A 14680-nucleotide genomic window follows, 5' to 3' on the forward strand; every position below is an offset into this window, starting at 1 on the left:
GCAAAAAACAAAGCCAAACGCAAAGAGCACGAGCTCGATACGTCCGGCTAGCCGGGTTTGGACGAGGATAATGCCTCGGACGGAGAGATACCTGACATGTAGATATTACAATTGCCCAACGCAAGGTCATGGGGATTAATAACTTGTCTTGCCTGGTAATTCCTGTTTAGGGGAGATTCTTTTCTATTCTCGTGACTATCAAATCGCTTCTTTCCTTGCTGCCATCTCGCGTATCTCCCACCTTCTTGCATCCTAAGCTTTGTCAAGTGTTGAATGTCCCGCATTTCCTTGCTCCTTGTGACCCGTGATTGATTTGACCCGGCAAGTTAGCCTCCTAATATGCAAATGCAATGTTCCAACCCAACCTGACTCGCTATAGAGGTCGCGGATTGAACCGCGCAGGAAAAGACATGGTCAAAAACATGCATAATGATATACACATGAGAAAGGGGTATCCATCACATCTATATGTACAAATTCTCAACCACGCCGTGCACACTCGGACAGGGGACACAACGTCGACGGGGCCATGAAAGCACCGCGCCCGGCGATGGAAGATGATGATTTTCGTGAGACAAGCGGACGGACTCCACTCGTAAATGGGCCACATGGCCGTCATTTTGGCGATCTCTCTATCGAGCGGAGAGTTGCTGTAGGTATAGGAAAGACAAGGATGGAGAGTGTTTCCACGGCCATGGTTTTGAAACCTCGTCGATTGGCATCGCATCAGATCCTAGAACTCCCACCAAGCCATCCCTTTAAATGCCATTGAAAACGTCGTCTTGATATAAATGCTGATAAACGACACAGGGGAAACGAAGAGCGGACGGTCTGCTCGAAGTCCATCCTGGGTAGGTGGATGGAGGAGGCCGGAGGTCTCGAAAGCTGAATGACGCCTGGTTTCTCACCTGGTCAATCAATGCCATGATAGAAGAGATGAGTATGGAGGGCCGCTAGGAATTCGCCCTAAACCAGGCCCGCTTCAACTCGCAAAATGGCCCCCGGTGGTCAACAAACGAGTTTCTCTTGACAATTGTCCTCACGTCATTTAGTGAGTCGCACAGACCACCGAGCTCCTTAACGAAACCTTCTATCACCTCCAAATCTACCGCGACCACGATCACTAAACGATGAGCTGTCTTGACCAAATGCCCCTCGACCATCGGCAGGGGCACCCTGGCCAAACGGATCGCGTTCGTCATGTCTGTCACGACGACTAGCGCCACGCGATCTTGCGCCGCCGCCGAAACCACCACGGTCACTTTCCTCTCGGAAGGTCAGGCCTTGGACACCGCCATATCCTATCTTGTCGGCCCAGCTTCTCGTCACCGAAGGCGGGGATTCAAGGCCCCAACCGTACGTCGCTAGCTCGTTGACTTGGTTGACGATCTCTTGTCTCGAGGAATTACCGGCCTGATTGAGCACAGATAACAGGCTTTGGTATGCCTTCGCCTTGTCAAGCCTGGAAACCTGCCTGACACCTGATTCAACCATCTGCATGATCTTCGCGGTTTGCGGCGAGAGTTGCGTGGGCTGAGTCATGTCCAATTTTGCCGTGTCCAGGCTCGCGTCTTCGTAAATATTGTGGGCGTGGATGCTGTTTGCCAGTTGTCTATAGTCGTTTCTCTCATCGTTTTGCAGGAGAAGCCAGCCTTGACCCGGTTTCCCAGCACGGCCAGTCCGACCCAGGCGGTGGACGTAGTCTTCTCTTCTATGAGGTGCGCCCACTTGAATGACATGTGACACGTTGGGGAAGTCCATCCCTCGGGCGGTGACGTCCGAGGAGATCATCAGTGCGCAGTCGGCATTCCGGAATGCATGCGAGTTCGCGGTTCTTTGCCGCTGATCTAGCTGAGATGACATTTCAATAATCTTGCAGGGTGCAAGCGGGTGAGGAGCAAACATTCCTTTGGCTGATGGGTCGCGCAAGTTTTTGATGGTTTCGTATGCCATTTTGACCTCGTTTAACGACCTGAAAAAGGCGATTGCTTTGAAAGGCATGTTGTTTTCCGGGTCTCTCTTGTGAGCCTCGATTGCGTTGTAGGCGATTTCGGTCAAGGCTGGAATTTGGTTCTGCAATCCTGGCAAAAAGACAATGTGCTGTGGGACGGATTCATGCGTTGCGGCATCTTCTGGGTCAACAGTCCTGACAAACTTGAAGTCGGGCTTCATGGTCTCTCTGACCAGACCAACCACGGATCGTGGCATGGTGGCGGAGAACATGAGCGTCTGACGATGTTGGCGTGTGTGTTTGGGCATGAAACTCTGGATCTCTCTGATCTCTTCGGCAAATCCAATATCAAGGAGTCGATCAGCCTCGTCCAGCACGAAAGTTTGGATATTTTCCAGGCTCAGACCATTGTAGGGGTCGGACAACAGATCCTTGACTCTTCCCGGCGTGCCAACAAGAATGTGGCAACCCAATCGCTGCATAAGCTTCAGATGGTATTGCTTCTGAGTGCCACCGACAGCCAGTTGTACCTGAACGCCGGTCCCTCGAACAATCTTCTTTGCCTCCTCACCGATCTGCTCTGCCAGCTCACGGGTGGGGGAGATGATGAGGGCTCGTGTGTCTCCGATCGAGGGTTGTCGACGAGCGAATTCGGGGTCTCTAAGCATACGTTGCACGATGGGCATCAGGAAAGCCAAGGTCTTGCCGGTGCCGGTACGAGCTTGGGCAATGACATCTGTGCCGTCCAGACATTCGTTTATGGTCATTCTCTGAACCTCTGTCATTGTGTGGATGCTCATTTTATCGACCAGGGTATCGATGATCCTCTTGTCAATAACGCCTGCATCTCCAAGCTCTGAAAATTTGGTGAACTCTCGATTGACTGCAGAGATGTCCTCTGCACCGAAATCTTCTGCGCGGGCATGTTCTTCAGCGAGAGCCTGTTGCCGTTGGTAGAATGTCGATGAAAACTGTCTGGCAGAGAGGTTTCTGGTGACAGAAATCCGCGAACTCGAAGGAACAAATTGTGTTCGCGAAGATGAGAAGGAGGCGGATGGGAGGGATCGGAGCACTCTCAGGACATGTCGTCCTTGGCGTGCAGCGCCATACATGATGGCGGTGAGATATGAGGAACAAGAGCGTAAGGGAGAGAGCAGCGGCGATCACAGTCCGCAAGAAACACAAGAGAAAGGGAGTGAGGGAGGGAGAGACTGTAGATGGTGAAGGAAATACCTAGTATGTGCTGCGATACAAAATTTCTACGAGACTCGGAAGAGCTACGGCGATTGGCGACTTAAGTCTAACCTCTTTTGGTTGACATGGTCTAACTTCTTTCGGTCAATAGGGGCGCCCATGTGCCCGTCGCATTTTCCACTTTCTATTCATTGTAGCCTCGAAACCAGACTCATCAGCTTTCCTGGGATGAAGTGCAACTAGAGAACGAAGACGATGCATTGGGCAAGTCCCGAACACATACTCGGAGTAGCCATGATTGATATCTCACCTCAACATCGAGATCCTCCTGTGGGGAACCGGCGCGCTCACACGCTTTGTTCTCGTTCAGACGCCATCTTCGTCACGTCGATATGTTGGCATTCCGCAGCTGATGCAGCGCAAGGGACATTCGGTAAGCAAGAGGAGGTAATGTCAAAATACAGCAATGACGACAAGCATCTGTCGATGGGGACTTTGGAAGGTGTGGTCAATGAACATGGAATCATGAGCACCCCGACAACCCACGACCGCATTACGCGTCCCTCTAACCCACTCGTGCATTTCTCAGTGTGCCACATTCAAGTGTACCAAGAGTACTGGGATCAAGGAATGACCATTCGTGACACGACTCGGCTGGACCGTTTGCAGGGAGGGCATCGTCTTGGGCATTGAGGAGACCACGAGTATTTCCAGGTCCCAAGCATCGCCCGTCTTCGGTTAAACATGGGCAAAAGTGGTTGGATATCATCGCACGAATATCCAAGAGCAGGCTAATTGGGACGGGGTTTGTCAACCAACTCGATGCCTCGGTTGATGGCGCAACGTCTGGCACGATTTTGTCTCTTGGTGGTTGAGTAGGCTCGCGAAGACACCGATCCAAACCTCGAAAAGCCGCAGTTTCCGTCGGCCCATCGGGCGGCCCAGGGAAGCCTGAGATATCTCTCAAATGTTCTCTTTATCATTCGTGCAAATCCGTCTGCGGTAGACTCGGGGTATTGTCCGGCGAGCCAATCGAGTATCTGATCTCGCCCTCTTGTCCTCCCCGCAGCAACCTCCAAGTATCGACCAGAGGGCGTCAAAGGGCGGTTGAGGGCGTTTGAGGGCGTCAGAGGTGATTCGAGGAAGGAAAGAGCTGTCAAGAGCAGATCCCGCAGTGGCCTTGCTGTGGAGAAGAAGTCAAAGCTCACAAATCCGAGGCCCAATTGTAGAGAGTTGACTTTATCTGGTTGCGGGTTTTTTGCCACTCAGTCTTGAGGCCGCACCGTCTTGACTGTCCAAACCGACGGCAGTTCCCCCACATTGGACTTGACTCTCATCTCACATTTCACTCCTGCTGTACCTATATCAACGGACATTTCCCCTAAGCCTTTAAGGCCCTCTCCTGCTGAGTCTTTGTTCACTCCTTCTGTAATCTTGTGTCTCTTTAACATAGTCATCAAGTTCGAATCCAACCAAGCCGCCTCCCCATAGCGACATCTCACCCATCATGGCCCCTCCTACGGCAACATACACTGAAACCTCCAATGTCCCCGCCGCCGGTTACAACACAGCGGACGCTCAACCCGAAGGCACCGCTCCCAACGAGCCCAAGTTGAAGCAAGGCAATGCCGATGTTCAGATGCAGAAGTTCCCCTCCCCACCGCGCTTCACAGACAAATACGAAGAGAGGGAATACCTCAAGGGCCGCCTGGCACTCGCATTCCGCCTCTTCGGCAAGTTTGGTTTCGATGAAGGCGTCGCGGGCCACATCACTCTGAGAGACCCCGTGAACCCCAGCACCTTCTGGGTGAACCCCTTCGGTCTGGCATTCTCGCAGATCAAGAGATCAGATCTCATCCTCGTCGACCACGACGGAAAAGTCATCGACGGCGGGCCAAACAGACTGCTCAACCAAGCCGCATACATGATCCACGCGGCTGTCCACAAGGCTCGTCCAGACGTCGTCTGCGCCGCTCACTCACACAGCATCTACGGCCGCGCCTTCTGCGCCCTGGGCCGACCAATTGACATCATCACGCAGGACAGCTGTGCGTTCTACAACGATCTCGCCGTGTACAATTCATTCAAGGGTGTGGTCCTGGCCAAGGAAGAAGGAGAAAACATTGCCCGTGCAATTGGAAACAAGAAGGCCTGCTTGCTACAAAACCACGGTCTCTTGACCTGCGGACAGACGATTGAGGCTGCGTTGTTCTGGTTCTGCTCCTTGGAGAAGTGTTGCCACGCCCAGCTCATGGCTGATGCGGCTGCTGCTGGACGTGGAGGAGCAACGGTCAAGATCGACGATGAGGATGCTGCGTTTACCTACAAGTCTGTGGGCACACCCAGGGCCGGTTGGTTCAGCGCGAAGCCCCTCTTTGATGTCATGATTCAAGAGTGTGGCGATGAGTATCTGCAGTAGTGCATCAAGGGAATGAACCTATCTTTGTTCAGCTGCGAGCAGATTCGGTTCCAGAAGAGGAACAGCAGCGGAACGTCCCAAGTCTTTCGTCAAAGGATTCGACTGGTTCTAATTCACAAAAAGGAGTCGTCCTCTATGCGTACCCACGAATGAGACAAAAATAAAAATAAATTGTCCGTGTTCGATGTACCTGATGGTGAGCGACTGGGTATTTCCTCCCCCTTTGTCTCCAGGATAACCTCATTTATGCGCCTCTCTTTCGCTGTCTGTGCTCTTGTCCCAGATCACACTTCTCTGCTAGGATTTCCAAGACCAACGCCCCATGCGCCTGGCATCCTGTGCTCTCGACGCGAATCCTCTACCTCTCTTTACCATGCCCTGCATATCCCACGACCCCGAACGAGGCGAGGAGGATTCCCTTACCTTTGCACTCTCATCGCATGTGCTCGATTACGCTTGAGAACCGTCAGGACGACGGGGACCCTGTCAGCATGTCGTTGCATCACATCAGCAATCAAGCAATCAGGCGGGGTTCGTCGTATAACGGCGTTCTCCATCCGCAACCCTTTTCTTTTCTTTGATAAGGTGGGAATATATATATAAATATATATATCAGGCAGGATCCTACGCGTAAAGATGTGGATTTGGTTCGCCGCGGAGACAGACGTGTTGAGGATTACATATGAAAGACAGAGGGAGAGAAGACAAAAGGGGAGCAGGGGATACGGGGGTGGTGCGTGGGCGGGGCTCCATCCTCCATGCCGCATGCTCCACGCACAGTACGGATGTTGTCAGCGGAAAGTTGACTGCCTCAAGGCAGATATTATCAGGCAGGAAGGCCTACCTGCCTGGATAATATGCTCGTCTCGGAGGTGCCTCAGAGGGAGGTCGTAGATTCGATAGGGGCCGAGGAAGAAAAACGAGGAGGGGGCGTGTCGACCGTGGGGTTGGCTAGTTGTGTGATGTTCCATGTACAGGCTGGGATTTCTATTCCCGCCCCGTGGTGATATGATGGCTCCTGCATGCATCTCGCAGAGTACCTAGGTATGTCTCGGTGTTCAACCTCGTGTTTGCTTGGGCGGACATGGAACAGTAGATTCGGTGCATGACATTGCATAGCCGGGTACCCCACATTCACCATAAGCATCCTGGAGTCGAAGAGGACCGTCCAAATTCTGTCAGCCGGTCAGGATAATAGCTTTGCCCAACTTACGCACATCAAGGCTGCGCTGCCCGGTAGTATCTCGACCGCACCATACAAAGATGGCCAACAGACTCCCATTGATCGCCATCTCGCTCGGCTTCGGCGCCGTGTTCTGGCAACTGTTCCTGCGCGATGCTCTCTTCAACGGCATGGGACTGGGTCGCAAGGTGCAGCCCGTCGCTGACTTCCCTTACGAATGCCATCGAATAAGCGGTGATCCAAATATCCAGGCCTGCGAGGACATGTGGCTGGATCAAAAGTCCAGAACGCTCTATCTGGCATGCTCGGATTCGCTGGCTAGGAAGGACTGGATGCCAAAGTAGGTGTCTGCCCAAGGAGGTGTCCCGTTGAAGGGGTAGACTGGGGCAAGCGTGTTAAGAATGATGCCACTAGTATTCATCGCCTCAATGCTTCCGGCCGAGCGCTGAACGACCATGTCGTGGCCATGGATATCGACAGCCCAACCCGTTCAGGAGGCTACGCTTACCGTGTTCTCAAGATGCAGGATTACCCCGGTGTGCATGGTGACGGTCGAATCCATGTCGTGGGCATGACCGGCACCAGTTCTGTCGACGGATCCAATATCCAATTGTGGTTGATCAATGCGCGTCCTTCTGTTGATCCAGAAACGGGAGAACTGCTCGACAATGCGATCGTCGGCGGAAACTCGACCATCGACGTGTTCGCCACCAACCCGAATTCTGACGGAATGAGGCATGTCAAGACGTACGCCAACTCCCAAATCGCGACTCCCAACAATGTTGCTGTTACACGCGACGGCGGGTTCTTCTTCACGAATGACCACGGTCCGCATAAGGTTGGCTTGGTAAGGGAAGCCTTCAATATCACAGTCTACGCCACACTGACAGCAGTGCGAAGCAACACCATCTATCTCCATTTCTAGGCACAGGAGACGTGTCATATTGCACGGCGGACGGGGTTTGCAAGAAGGTCGCATCTGGGTTCCAGTTTCCCAATGGACTTCATCTCGGGAGCGATGGCTTCCTCTACGTGCCCAGCGCAGCTGTCGGGGGCATTACCGTCTTCAAGCCAAACCCTGATGGCTCTGTGACCAAAGTGCACAGTATTGACCTTGATTATCCCATCGACAACCTCGCCGAGGATGCCAATGGTGATATCTACGCCGCAACTCTGCCCAAGGCATTCAAATCGTTGGCTGCCTTCGAGGATCCGTTGAATCCCAAGAGCGCTCCAGCGACTGTATGGCGGGTTCGGAGGTTGAACAGAGAGGTTCCGAACACGTATAAGTATGAGCTGACGAAAATCATTGAGGACAACGAGGGAGAGGTATTGCCTGGCATGACAACTGTGATCCATGATGCCCGAACGGGGACGTTGTTCATGAGTGGTAAGTAATATACCCTCGGCCAGCATAATGATGGATTTTCGGGTAACCTTTCCCAGGCGTCGTGTCGCCCTTCATTACCGTGTGCAAGAAAACTTGAGGGCGCCAGCTTCTTCAAACGACCTGGAACGCAGCTTGGGCCAGCATGTAAGGCCAGTGGGCTCAGGGCATTTCCATCAGCGCTAATTGAGCTCGAATGGTGACGTTGTGCTCGTCAGGGACAGAATGGACATCTTCCAAGAGTTGCTGCTAATCCTGATGGCATCGACGACGTCAGCGGGCTGGGCATGTGGACTTGTAGAGGAAAGAAGCTGGTCGAGGGTCCTGAGGGTCCTACGTTGGGACCTTCTTAGACCTTCCTAGACCTAGCAAAGCTTGATGCCGAGATGCGTATCAAGATGTATAGGCATGTAGGTTGTACCAAGTTGTACCTAGATGATGACGGCGAGTCGGCGCCCCAGAACCGCCGACCTCCGCCCCCCCCCCCCCCCCCCCAAAATGACGGCAGCTCCTACTGTACATAGCAAGCGAGTATCATCACTACCTACCAACAGCGCTGACCAGCACTGACCAGCACCGACCTGCTTTGACCGGCGCCCTCTCTCATCCCGTCCCCCTCGCCGCCATCACCAAGGCCCATCCACCGACCATCCATGATTGACGCATGCTCTCCTGTGTTTGGCCCCCTTGTCTCCTTGTCCCCTTGACCGTCAGGCTCGTAGGGTCTCCTGTATGGGGTCTTTCTCCGCTCTCTGTGGCCAACTGCATGTACCCGTTGCACTTGGAGGTATCTTTGCTTCCTGCTCTATCGGGCGCCTGATACTTGACGACGTGTCATGATTTGTCTCTATGCCACCAGATCTTTTTCCCTCTCGGGCACCGAAACATCAACCGTATCAGCCGCACCATGCTTGGTACCTCTTCATTCTCTGTTTGGGGAGGCGGGCGACCGCCGCCTACTTCACCATCCAAAAAAGCAGACTCCCCTTGGCAAGCCACATTCGTAACCTAGACGCCTTGAGCCACCAAGTTTGCGGGGCTGGTCGTGCCTCGTATGGGGGCCTCCAAGGCGAACTCGTCAAGCTGAACACCAGCAGCAAGGTGCCGACATGCTTCATGCATGGTGCCCGAGAACCGAATAAATAGGCCCTAGAGCTGACTCTGTTTATTTTTGCAACACTTTCAACCTCTCTATCTACCTTGTGTCGAAGCAAAAGAGTAGGCCATTGACCTGATCACAGCCCAGAATTCGGAATCTGCTCCTCAGGCCCTACTATATCCTCGTATTCCTCCGCTGTTCTACAACTATACAAACCACGGAACTCTGCTCAAACTTCCTCTTACTTTGTTCCCTGCTGAAGTGCAACCCTCGCCCTTAACAAGCAGCTTTCCAGTCCGTTCGCTTGAAATACACGCCCACGTTCGCACAGATCTCTTCTATTCAAGATGTCAGCCTCGGCACCAGCACCCCCAACCATAGTGATCAACACCCCCGGATCACCAACCTCTACCGTCTCTGCCCCCAGAACCGAGCCCTCAAAAGAGCGACCTCAGAAACCGGCGCTCGTAAAGCAATGCTACCTTTGCGATGAGCAAAACCCGGGCGACTTCTCTCCAACCACCAAATACCTCGAGACCTGCTTGCTCTGCTCCCGGCATTTTTGCCCCATCCACAAGTCCGTCAGTTGGGACCAAGTCTGCAACATCAATCATGCCGAGTACTACCGGGGGTGCCTGGAGCGGGCGAGGCAAGAGTTGATTACTCAGGGCAGAACAACGGAAGCAAACAGGCGATCGCTTGCGGAGATGTTGATCAATGAGGGTATCTACCCGAGTTTGGGCGAGCGGGAGAAGGCCATCTTCACAACGAGCCCTGTCAGTGAGAGTGAGTGAACCAGAATCGGGCCCCTATGGATCGAGGGGAGAAAACCTGTGCTAATGGGAGGGTGTATAGCTAAAATGCAGGAACTTGCCAACTACCGCTCCCTCGACGCCGCGTTGGCCGGAACGAGCACGCAGCCCAAGAGCCAGCTGATTGAAGAGAAGGACTTTGTCGGGGCGGACATTGCTGTGTGACGAAGTCTTGCGAGACAAAAAGTGGCACCCTGCCCTCCACTCTGCTCGTATCGACAGAGAAGGCTATGACTGGCGTCCTCGATACTATGTACCAGCTGTGGTGGACTCTGAAAGCCGACTCCTGTTTTGGTTCTCCTTTGCGATGTCTGACTATCGATGCCTTTGCTTGATGAGCGCGCCGGTGACGAGCATTACACACGGTACCATGTTCAGAAGAGCCTACCCGTGGCGAACGAAGGCTCGCACAAGAGCCCGGAAAACCAATATGAGAAAATATGAAACATGGTTGAAGTCTGGAGAATTGTTCTAGTCCAGTATCACCACTTCAGTCTCGTGAATTGGCTGCCGGTGGCTGCAAAGACCCTCATATCCGTGGAATACTCCTCCCGAACACCAGTCGCTCCACCTAAGCCGATCAGTATGTGTACGGATCCATCGCGGATTGCCTAATCCAACATTGCATTGCATTGCCATTGCAGAGAAGACCCACTGCAAACCATGCCTGTTCCCCCACCGTAACGCGGACAGGTCCATAGTGTGCCAAACCGTAACCTGGAACGCTCAATTGGATAGATCAAAGCAACCTGAGCAGTGTGATCACCATAGGCTTCGAAGCCAGTTCCGTGTCCCAAAGCGCCGCGCCCTCTAAAGATATGCATGAGAAGGGGAAAAAAAAAAACCAACACTTGATTTTCCGCGTAGTCCATCCCGTTCGTCAATCGGATGCGTGTCTTTTCTTTCCGATACTCCTTTCGCACTGCCATTCCATTCCGTTCCGGTGAATTCGATTGTTTTCCCATTCTCAAGCACAAACAATGCCCTCGAGAGCCCTCATGGCCCTCTCTCCCTCGCGTTCAAAAACGCCCACCACGCGTTCCGCCTCGGCTCTCAACCCTTCCTCCGTCTGCTTAGCGATGTATTCAATCCATTCCTGCACCGTCATGGCCTTTTCATTCGTGGAGAGCTGCGAGGAACCCGTCATCAGGCTGAGGAGTATTCCTGCATCCTCCGCCTTCTGGGGAGATGGGGGAGTGAAAATCAATTCTATGTCGGCGGGCGACCATTTCGGCATTTCTGCAGCGCCCGCGTTGGGGGATGAAGCGAGTTGAGTTTGACGGGTAGGAGAGAATGAGCTAGGAGGAGGCACGGGGGGACGTTCGGACGCAGGACGCGTAGAGGGCGGGGCATTTTCAATGTCTGAGGTTGAGAGGGAGGGAGAAGGGGAAGAGTTATTGTTGGCTTTTTGGGTTGGTGTTGCAGAACGAGCGGATTTGATTCTGCCGGTGATGGGCTTCGGCGTTGTTGTTCTTACGGCGGATGTGGATGGCCGTGTCCTCACAGGCGTAGGTGATGCTTGAGGGGGTGGGCCGAGAGGACTCAGATGACGAGGCTCATTGGATATCCGTGGGGGAGTGTTGTTTTCGTCTAATGATGGATATGCGACCTCTGCGGGAGGAGTGGGCGCTGGACTCGGAAGATGTTGTTGTTCGTGAGACTGAACTGCTGGCTCGATATCCACACCATCAACCTGGGTTGAAACTTGCTCGGGCTCAACTTCTGCTGGAATCTCTGCTTCATTTATCGGCTCGGGTTCTGACTGAGGCTCTTCCTTCTTTGGTTTTGTCGACTTGGTGGTCTTCGCTCTTTTCGACTTTGTCGCTTTCGGTCGGGGCCCAGCAGCCTTTCGCTTGCTTCTGGTTGTGGCAGTAGATGCTGTTGACATAACCGACATCGCCGACATAGTACTCGTATCTATCGACTCATCAAGATCTGGTATTAGATCGTTAACAGCACTGGGAGCTTCTGACAGCACGGTCAAATCCTGCGTGTTCGACTGTGTCGATAAACGGGTCGAGGCCTTTGAAGAACGCGACGCTCTTGATGTGCGACCTTTCTTGGCTTTGGGGCGCTTGGCTGGCGCGGTGGTCCCTGCAAAATGGAAAAATGGACAGCTTGGGGATCGCCGATGATGCTCTTCGAAAGGGTCGTCTTTTGGCTCCCAGCCATCAAGAGAGAGTTTGCAAAACGCGCAGGACACATAATCTTCGCTGTCCGGTAGAGGCGCATAATGCCAGCCGGCTTCCACCATTTTCTCAATCTTACATCGCCAACCTCTTTTTGACTCGTGCGGCCATCCGACGGCGAAGGTGGCTCGGCGAGCGTCTGCAAACAGCTGTCCCGTGGGATCTTCCATTGTGCCGACGTCGTGTTTGGCATCTTGTCCCGCGCTCATCAATATCGCCCAGCCACAGTCGCTTGAATGTTTATAATGCTCTCCAATTGGATCATCGTCTGGCTCCCATCCGTCCAGCTGTCTTTCGCAAAGGTAGCAGATGGTGTTATCATTGCTGGCGCTGGAGGGTTTGTAGTAGAAGCCCGCTCGCGCGAGTTCTTCCGGCGTTGGTGTCTTATGCGGCCATCCGAGCTTTGATCGTTTTGATGGCGGTTCAAAGGTCGCAAGACGCGACTCGAGAGTTGCATATTCCATTATGCCTATCGGGTGAGGTTGTAGGGTGTTGCAAGATAGTGACGGGACCGTTGATTGAAGTCGAATGTTGCCAGTGTTTGTTGATTCTGCCGAATTTGGCCGCGTGGAGCTTGGCGCATGACGTGCCATGTTCGCCTGACCTTCCTGCTCGGTCGCGTCATATTGCTTCGGGCCCAGATCCAATAGACCCCCATCTCTCTTCTCCCTGCACATGCGTCAGCCCACAGGAGGCAGACATTGACTTGACTTGTAAAGCGGTGGTATAGCGCTCAGGAGACCCAAGCAATGGTTGCATCGTTGAAACACAAGCACCCGACTTTTCAAAGATGACCTTACGGGCCGTCCCCAGCATCCTGGGCAAGAGGGGATTTCAAGAACTCTGCGGCAACCCCAGAAGACTCGCTGTCCTCGCCGCAGCTCAGCGGTTCCCTCTCAATATCTGCATCAGGCGATATGCCACTGTCGAGGAAAACCGAGGGCATGACAGTGCTCCACCTCCAGGATTCGACGCCTCCAAGGCGAAGCAGCGCCCCAGTTCGTCTCCATCAAGCCAGCAGTCCTCCTCCAGCATCTCCGGTCCTTCCGAGCAGAATCCCTCGAGCCATGGCTCCTCCAAACCTCCGTCCTCTACGTCGACCCCGACCGATTGGGAAGAAAATCCTGACCTCAGTATCTCAAAGTTCTCCGAGCTACCCGGCAAGGATTTCGGGGTTAATCAACACATCATCATCAATGAAGAGTTTAAGGAGGCATTGAGACAAATCCTGTGGAAATTTCGGGCGCCTATCCGCTATGCCTTTGCATATGGCTCGGGCGTCTTCCCGCAGAGCGCGAGCAAAGGCGGAGGGTCCAAAACCCTGCACCCAAACCCCCCGGAGGCTATCGCCAAAATTCAGGACGGAAACCAGAAAATGATTGATTTTATATTTGGGGTCTCCTATAGTCAGCATTGGCACTCTTTGAATCTCCAAGAACACCGAGACCACTACTCTTGGCTGGGTTCTCTGGGATCTTACGCTGTCTCCAAAGTGCAAGATTCATTTGGGGCAGGTGTATACTTCAACCCCTACGTTACCGTCAATGGAACTCTGATCAAATATGGAGTGGTCAACTTGGATACTCTATGCAGAGATCTGTCCGAATGGGACACGCTATATCTTGCTGGCCGCCTCCAGAAGCCTGTGAAAATCTTACGGGACAATCCGGCGGTGCGCCTTGCAAACCAGGTCAACCTGATCGCTGCAGTCCGCACAGCATTGCTTCTCCTCCCGCCTGAATTCACCGAGAAAGAACTGTACTCGACCATTGCGGGGATCTCATACATGGGCGATCCACGGATGAGCATTGGTGGAGACGACCCTCGAAAGGTCGAGAACATTGTCAAACACCAGTTACCCAATTTCCGCCGTCTGTACGCACCACTGATTGACAACCTTCCCAACATCTCCTTCAATGATCCGGCCTGCTCAAATCGAGACTGGTTGGACGACCCAACTGTCAATTCTAAACTTTCTCAAAACATGGACCCCGTTACTCGGGGCCACATGGTTCGCCGCCTTCCCAACGCCTTCCGGCAGAAACTTTACTTTGAGTATCAGTCCAAGTTCAAAATCCCACGAGGCGAGTTCAACAAGATGCTGGAGAAGACCAAGGACGAGGATCCAGATCGCATTCGTAGGCGAGAAGGTGGACCTTTTGAGCAAAGAATCGCCCAAGATTCCGAAGGCGGTGGACTGAGGGAAGAAGTGAAACAGGTGATCGAGCATACGATCCGGTGGCCAAGCTTTGTGCAAAGTCTGAAAGGAGCAGTAACGGCAGGGTGGTCGAGGAGTATCCGATACGCGAGAGAAAAGAGAGAGAAGGGAAAGAAGGGTGCACAGGCGCTGGGAGGAGAAGGAAAGGAAAGGAAAACTGACTAGCACAAAGCCAATGGGGAGAACGAGGGATTTTCTTGTGTGTGTTGATATAAATTGGAAATGATC

The 14680-nt window shown here is 53.2% G+C and overlaps 6 protein-coding genes across 6 annotated transcripts; 4 read left to right on the forward strand and 2 right to left on the reverse strand.

Annotated features, from left to right (window-relative positions):
- Positions 1–1077: 1077 nt before the first annotated feature.
- A1O5_09013 (uncharacterized protein) lies at positions 1078–3063 on the reverse strand (the record flags this gene model as incomplete). Its single annotated transcript, XM_007749593.1, has 1 exon — positions 1078–3063. The coding sequence occupies one exon, from the start codon at positions 3061–3063 to the stop codon at positions 1078–1080; it is 1986 nt and encodes a 661-aa protein (XP_007747783.1).
- Positions 3064–4652: 1589 nt separating this feature from the next.
- On the forward strand, positions 4653–5564 carry A1O5_09014 (uncharacterized protein; the record flags this gene model as incomplete). The annotated part of the gene is made up of 1 exon (XM_007749594.1): positions 4653–5564. The coding sequence occupies one exon, from the start codon at positions 4653–4655 to the stop codon at positions 5562–5564; it is 912 nt and encodes a 303-aa protein (XP_007747784.1).
- Positions 5565–6827: 1263 nt separating this feature from the next.
- On the forward strand, positions 6828–8234 carry A1O5_09015 (uncharacterized protein; the record flags this gene model as incomplete). The annotated part of the gene is made up of 4 exons (XM_007749595.1): positions 6828–7087; positions 7162–7594; positions 7648–8137; positions 8194–8234. 4 exons carry the CDS (start codon positions 6828–6830, stop codon positions 8232–8234), a joined length of 1224 nt encoding a protein of 407 aa, XP_007747785.1.
- Positions 8235–9580: 1346 nt separating this feature from the next.
- A1O5_09016 (uncharacterized protein) lies at positions 9581–10210 on the forward strand (the record flags this gene model as incomplete). Its single annotated transcript, XM_007749596.1, has 2 exons — positions 9581–10019; positions 10089–10210. The coding sequence occupies 2 exons, from the start codon at positions 9581–9583 to the stop codon at positions 10208–10210; spliced, it is 561 nt and encodes a 186-aa protein (XP_007747786.1).
- An 802-nt stretch (positions 10211–11012) lies between these two features.
- Positions 11013–12698, reverse strand: A1O5_09017 (uncharacterized protein; the record flags this gene model as incomplete). The annotated part of the gene is made up of 1 exon (XM_007749597.1): positions 11013–12698. One exon carries the CDS (start codon positions 12696–12698, stop codon positions 11013–11015), a length of 1686 nt encoding a protein of 561 aa, XP_007747787.1.
- A 326-nt stretch (positions 12699–13024) lies between these two features.
- Positions 13025–14617, forward strand: A1O5_09018 (uncharacterized protein; the record flags this gene model as incomplete). The annotated part of the gene is made up of 1 exon (XM_007749598.1): positions 13025–14617. The coding sequence occupies one exon, from the start codon at positions 13025–13027 to the stop codon at positions 14615–14617; it is 1593 nt and encodes a 530-aa protein (XP_007747788.1).
- Between the last annotated feature and the right edge of the window lie 63 nt (positions 14618–14680).

The sequence above is a fragment of the Cladophialophora psammophila genome (assembly GCF_000585535.1).
Source record: "Cladophialophora psammophila CBS 110553 chromosome Unknown aczJe-supercont1.15, whole genome shotgun sequence".
Lineage (NCBI taxonomy): Eukaryota > Fungi > Ascomycota > Eurotiomycetes > Chaetothyriales > Herpotrichiellaceae > Cladophialophora > Cladophialophora psammophila.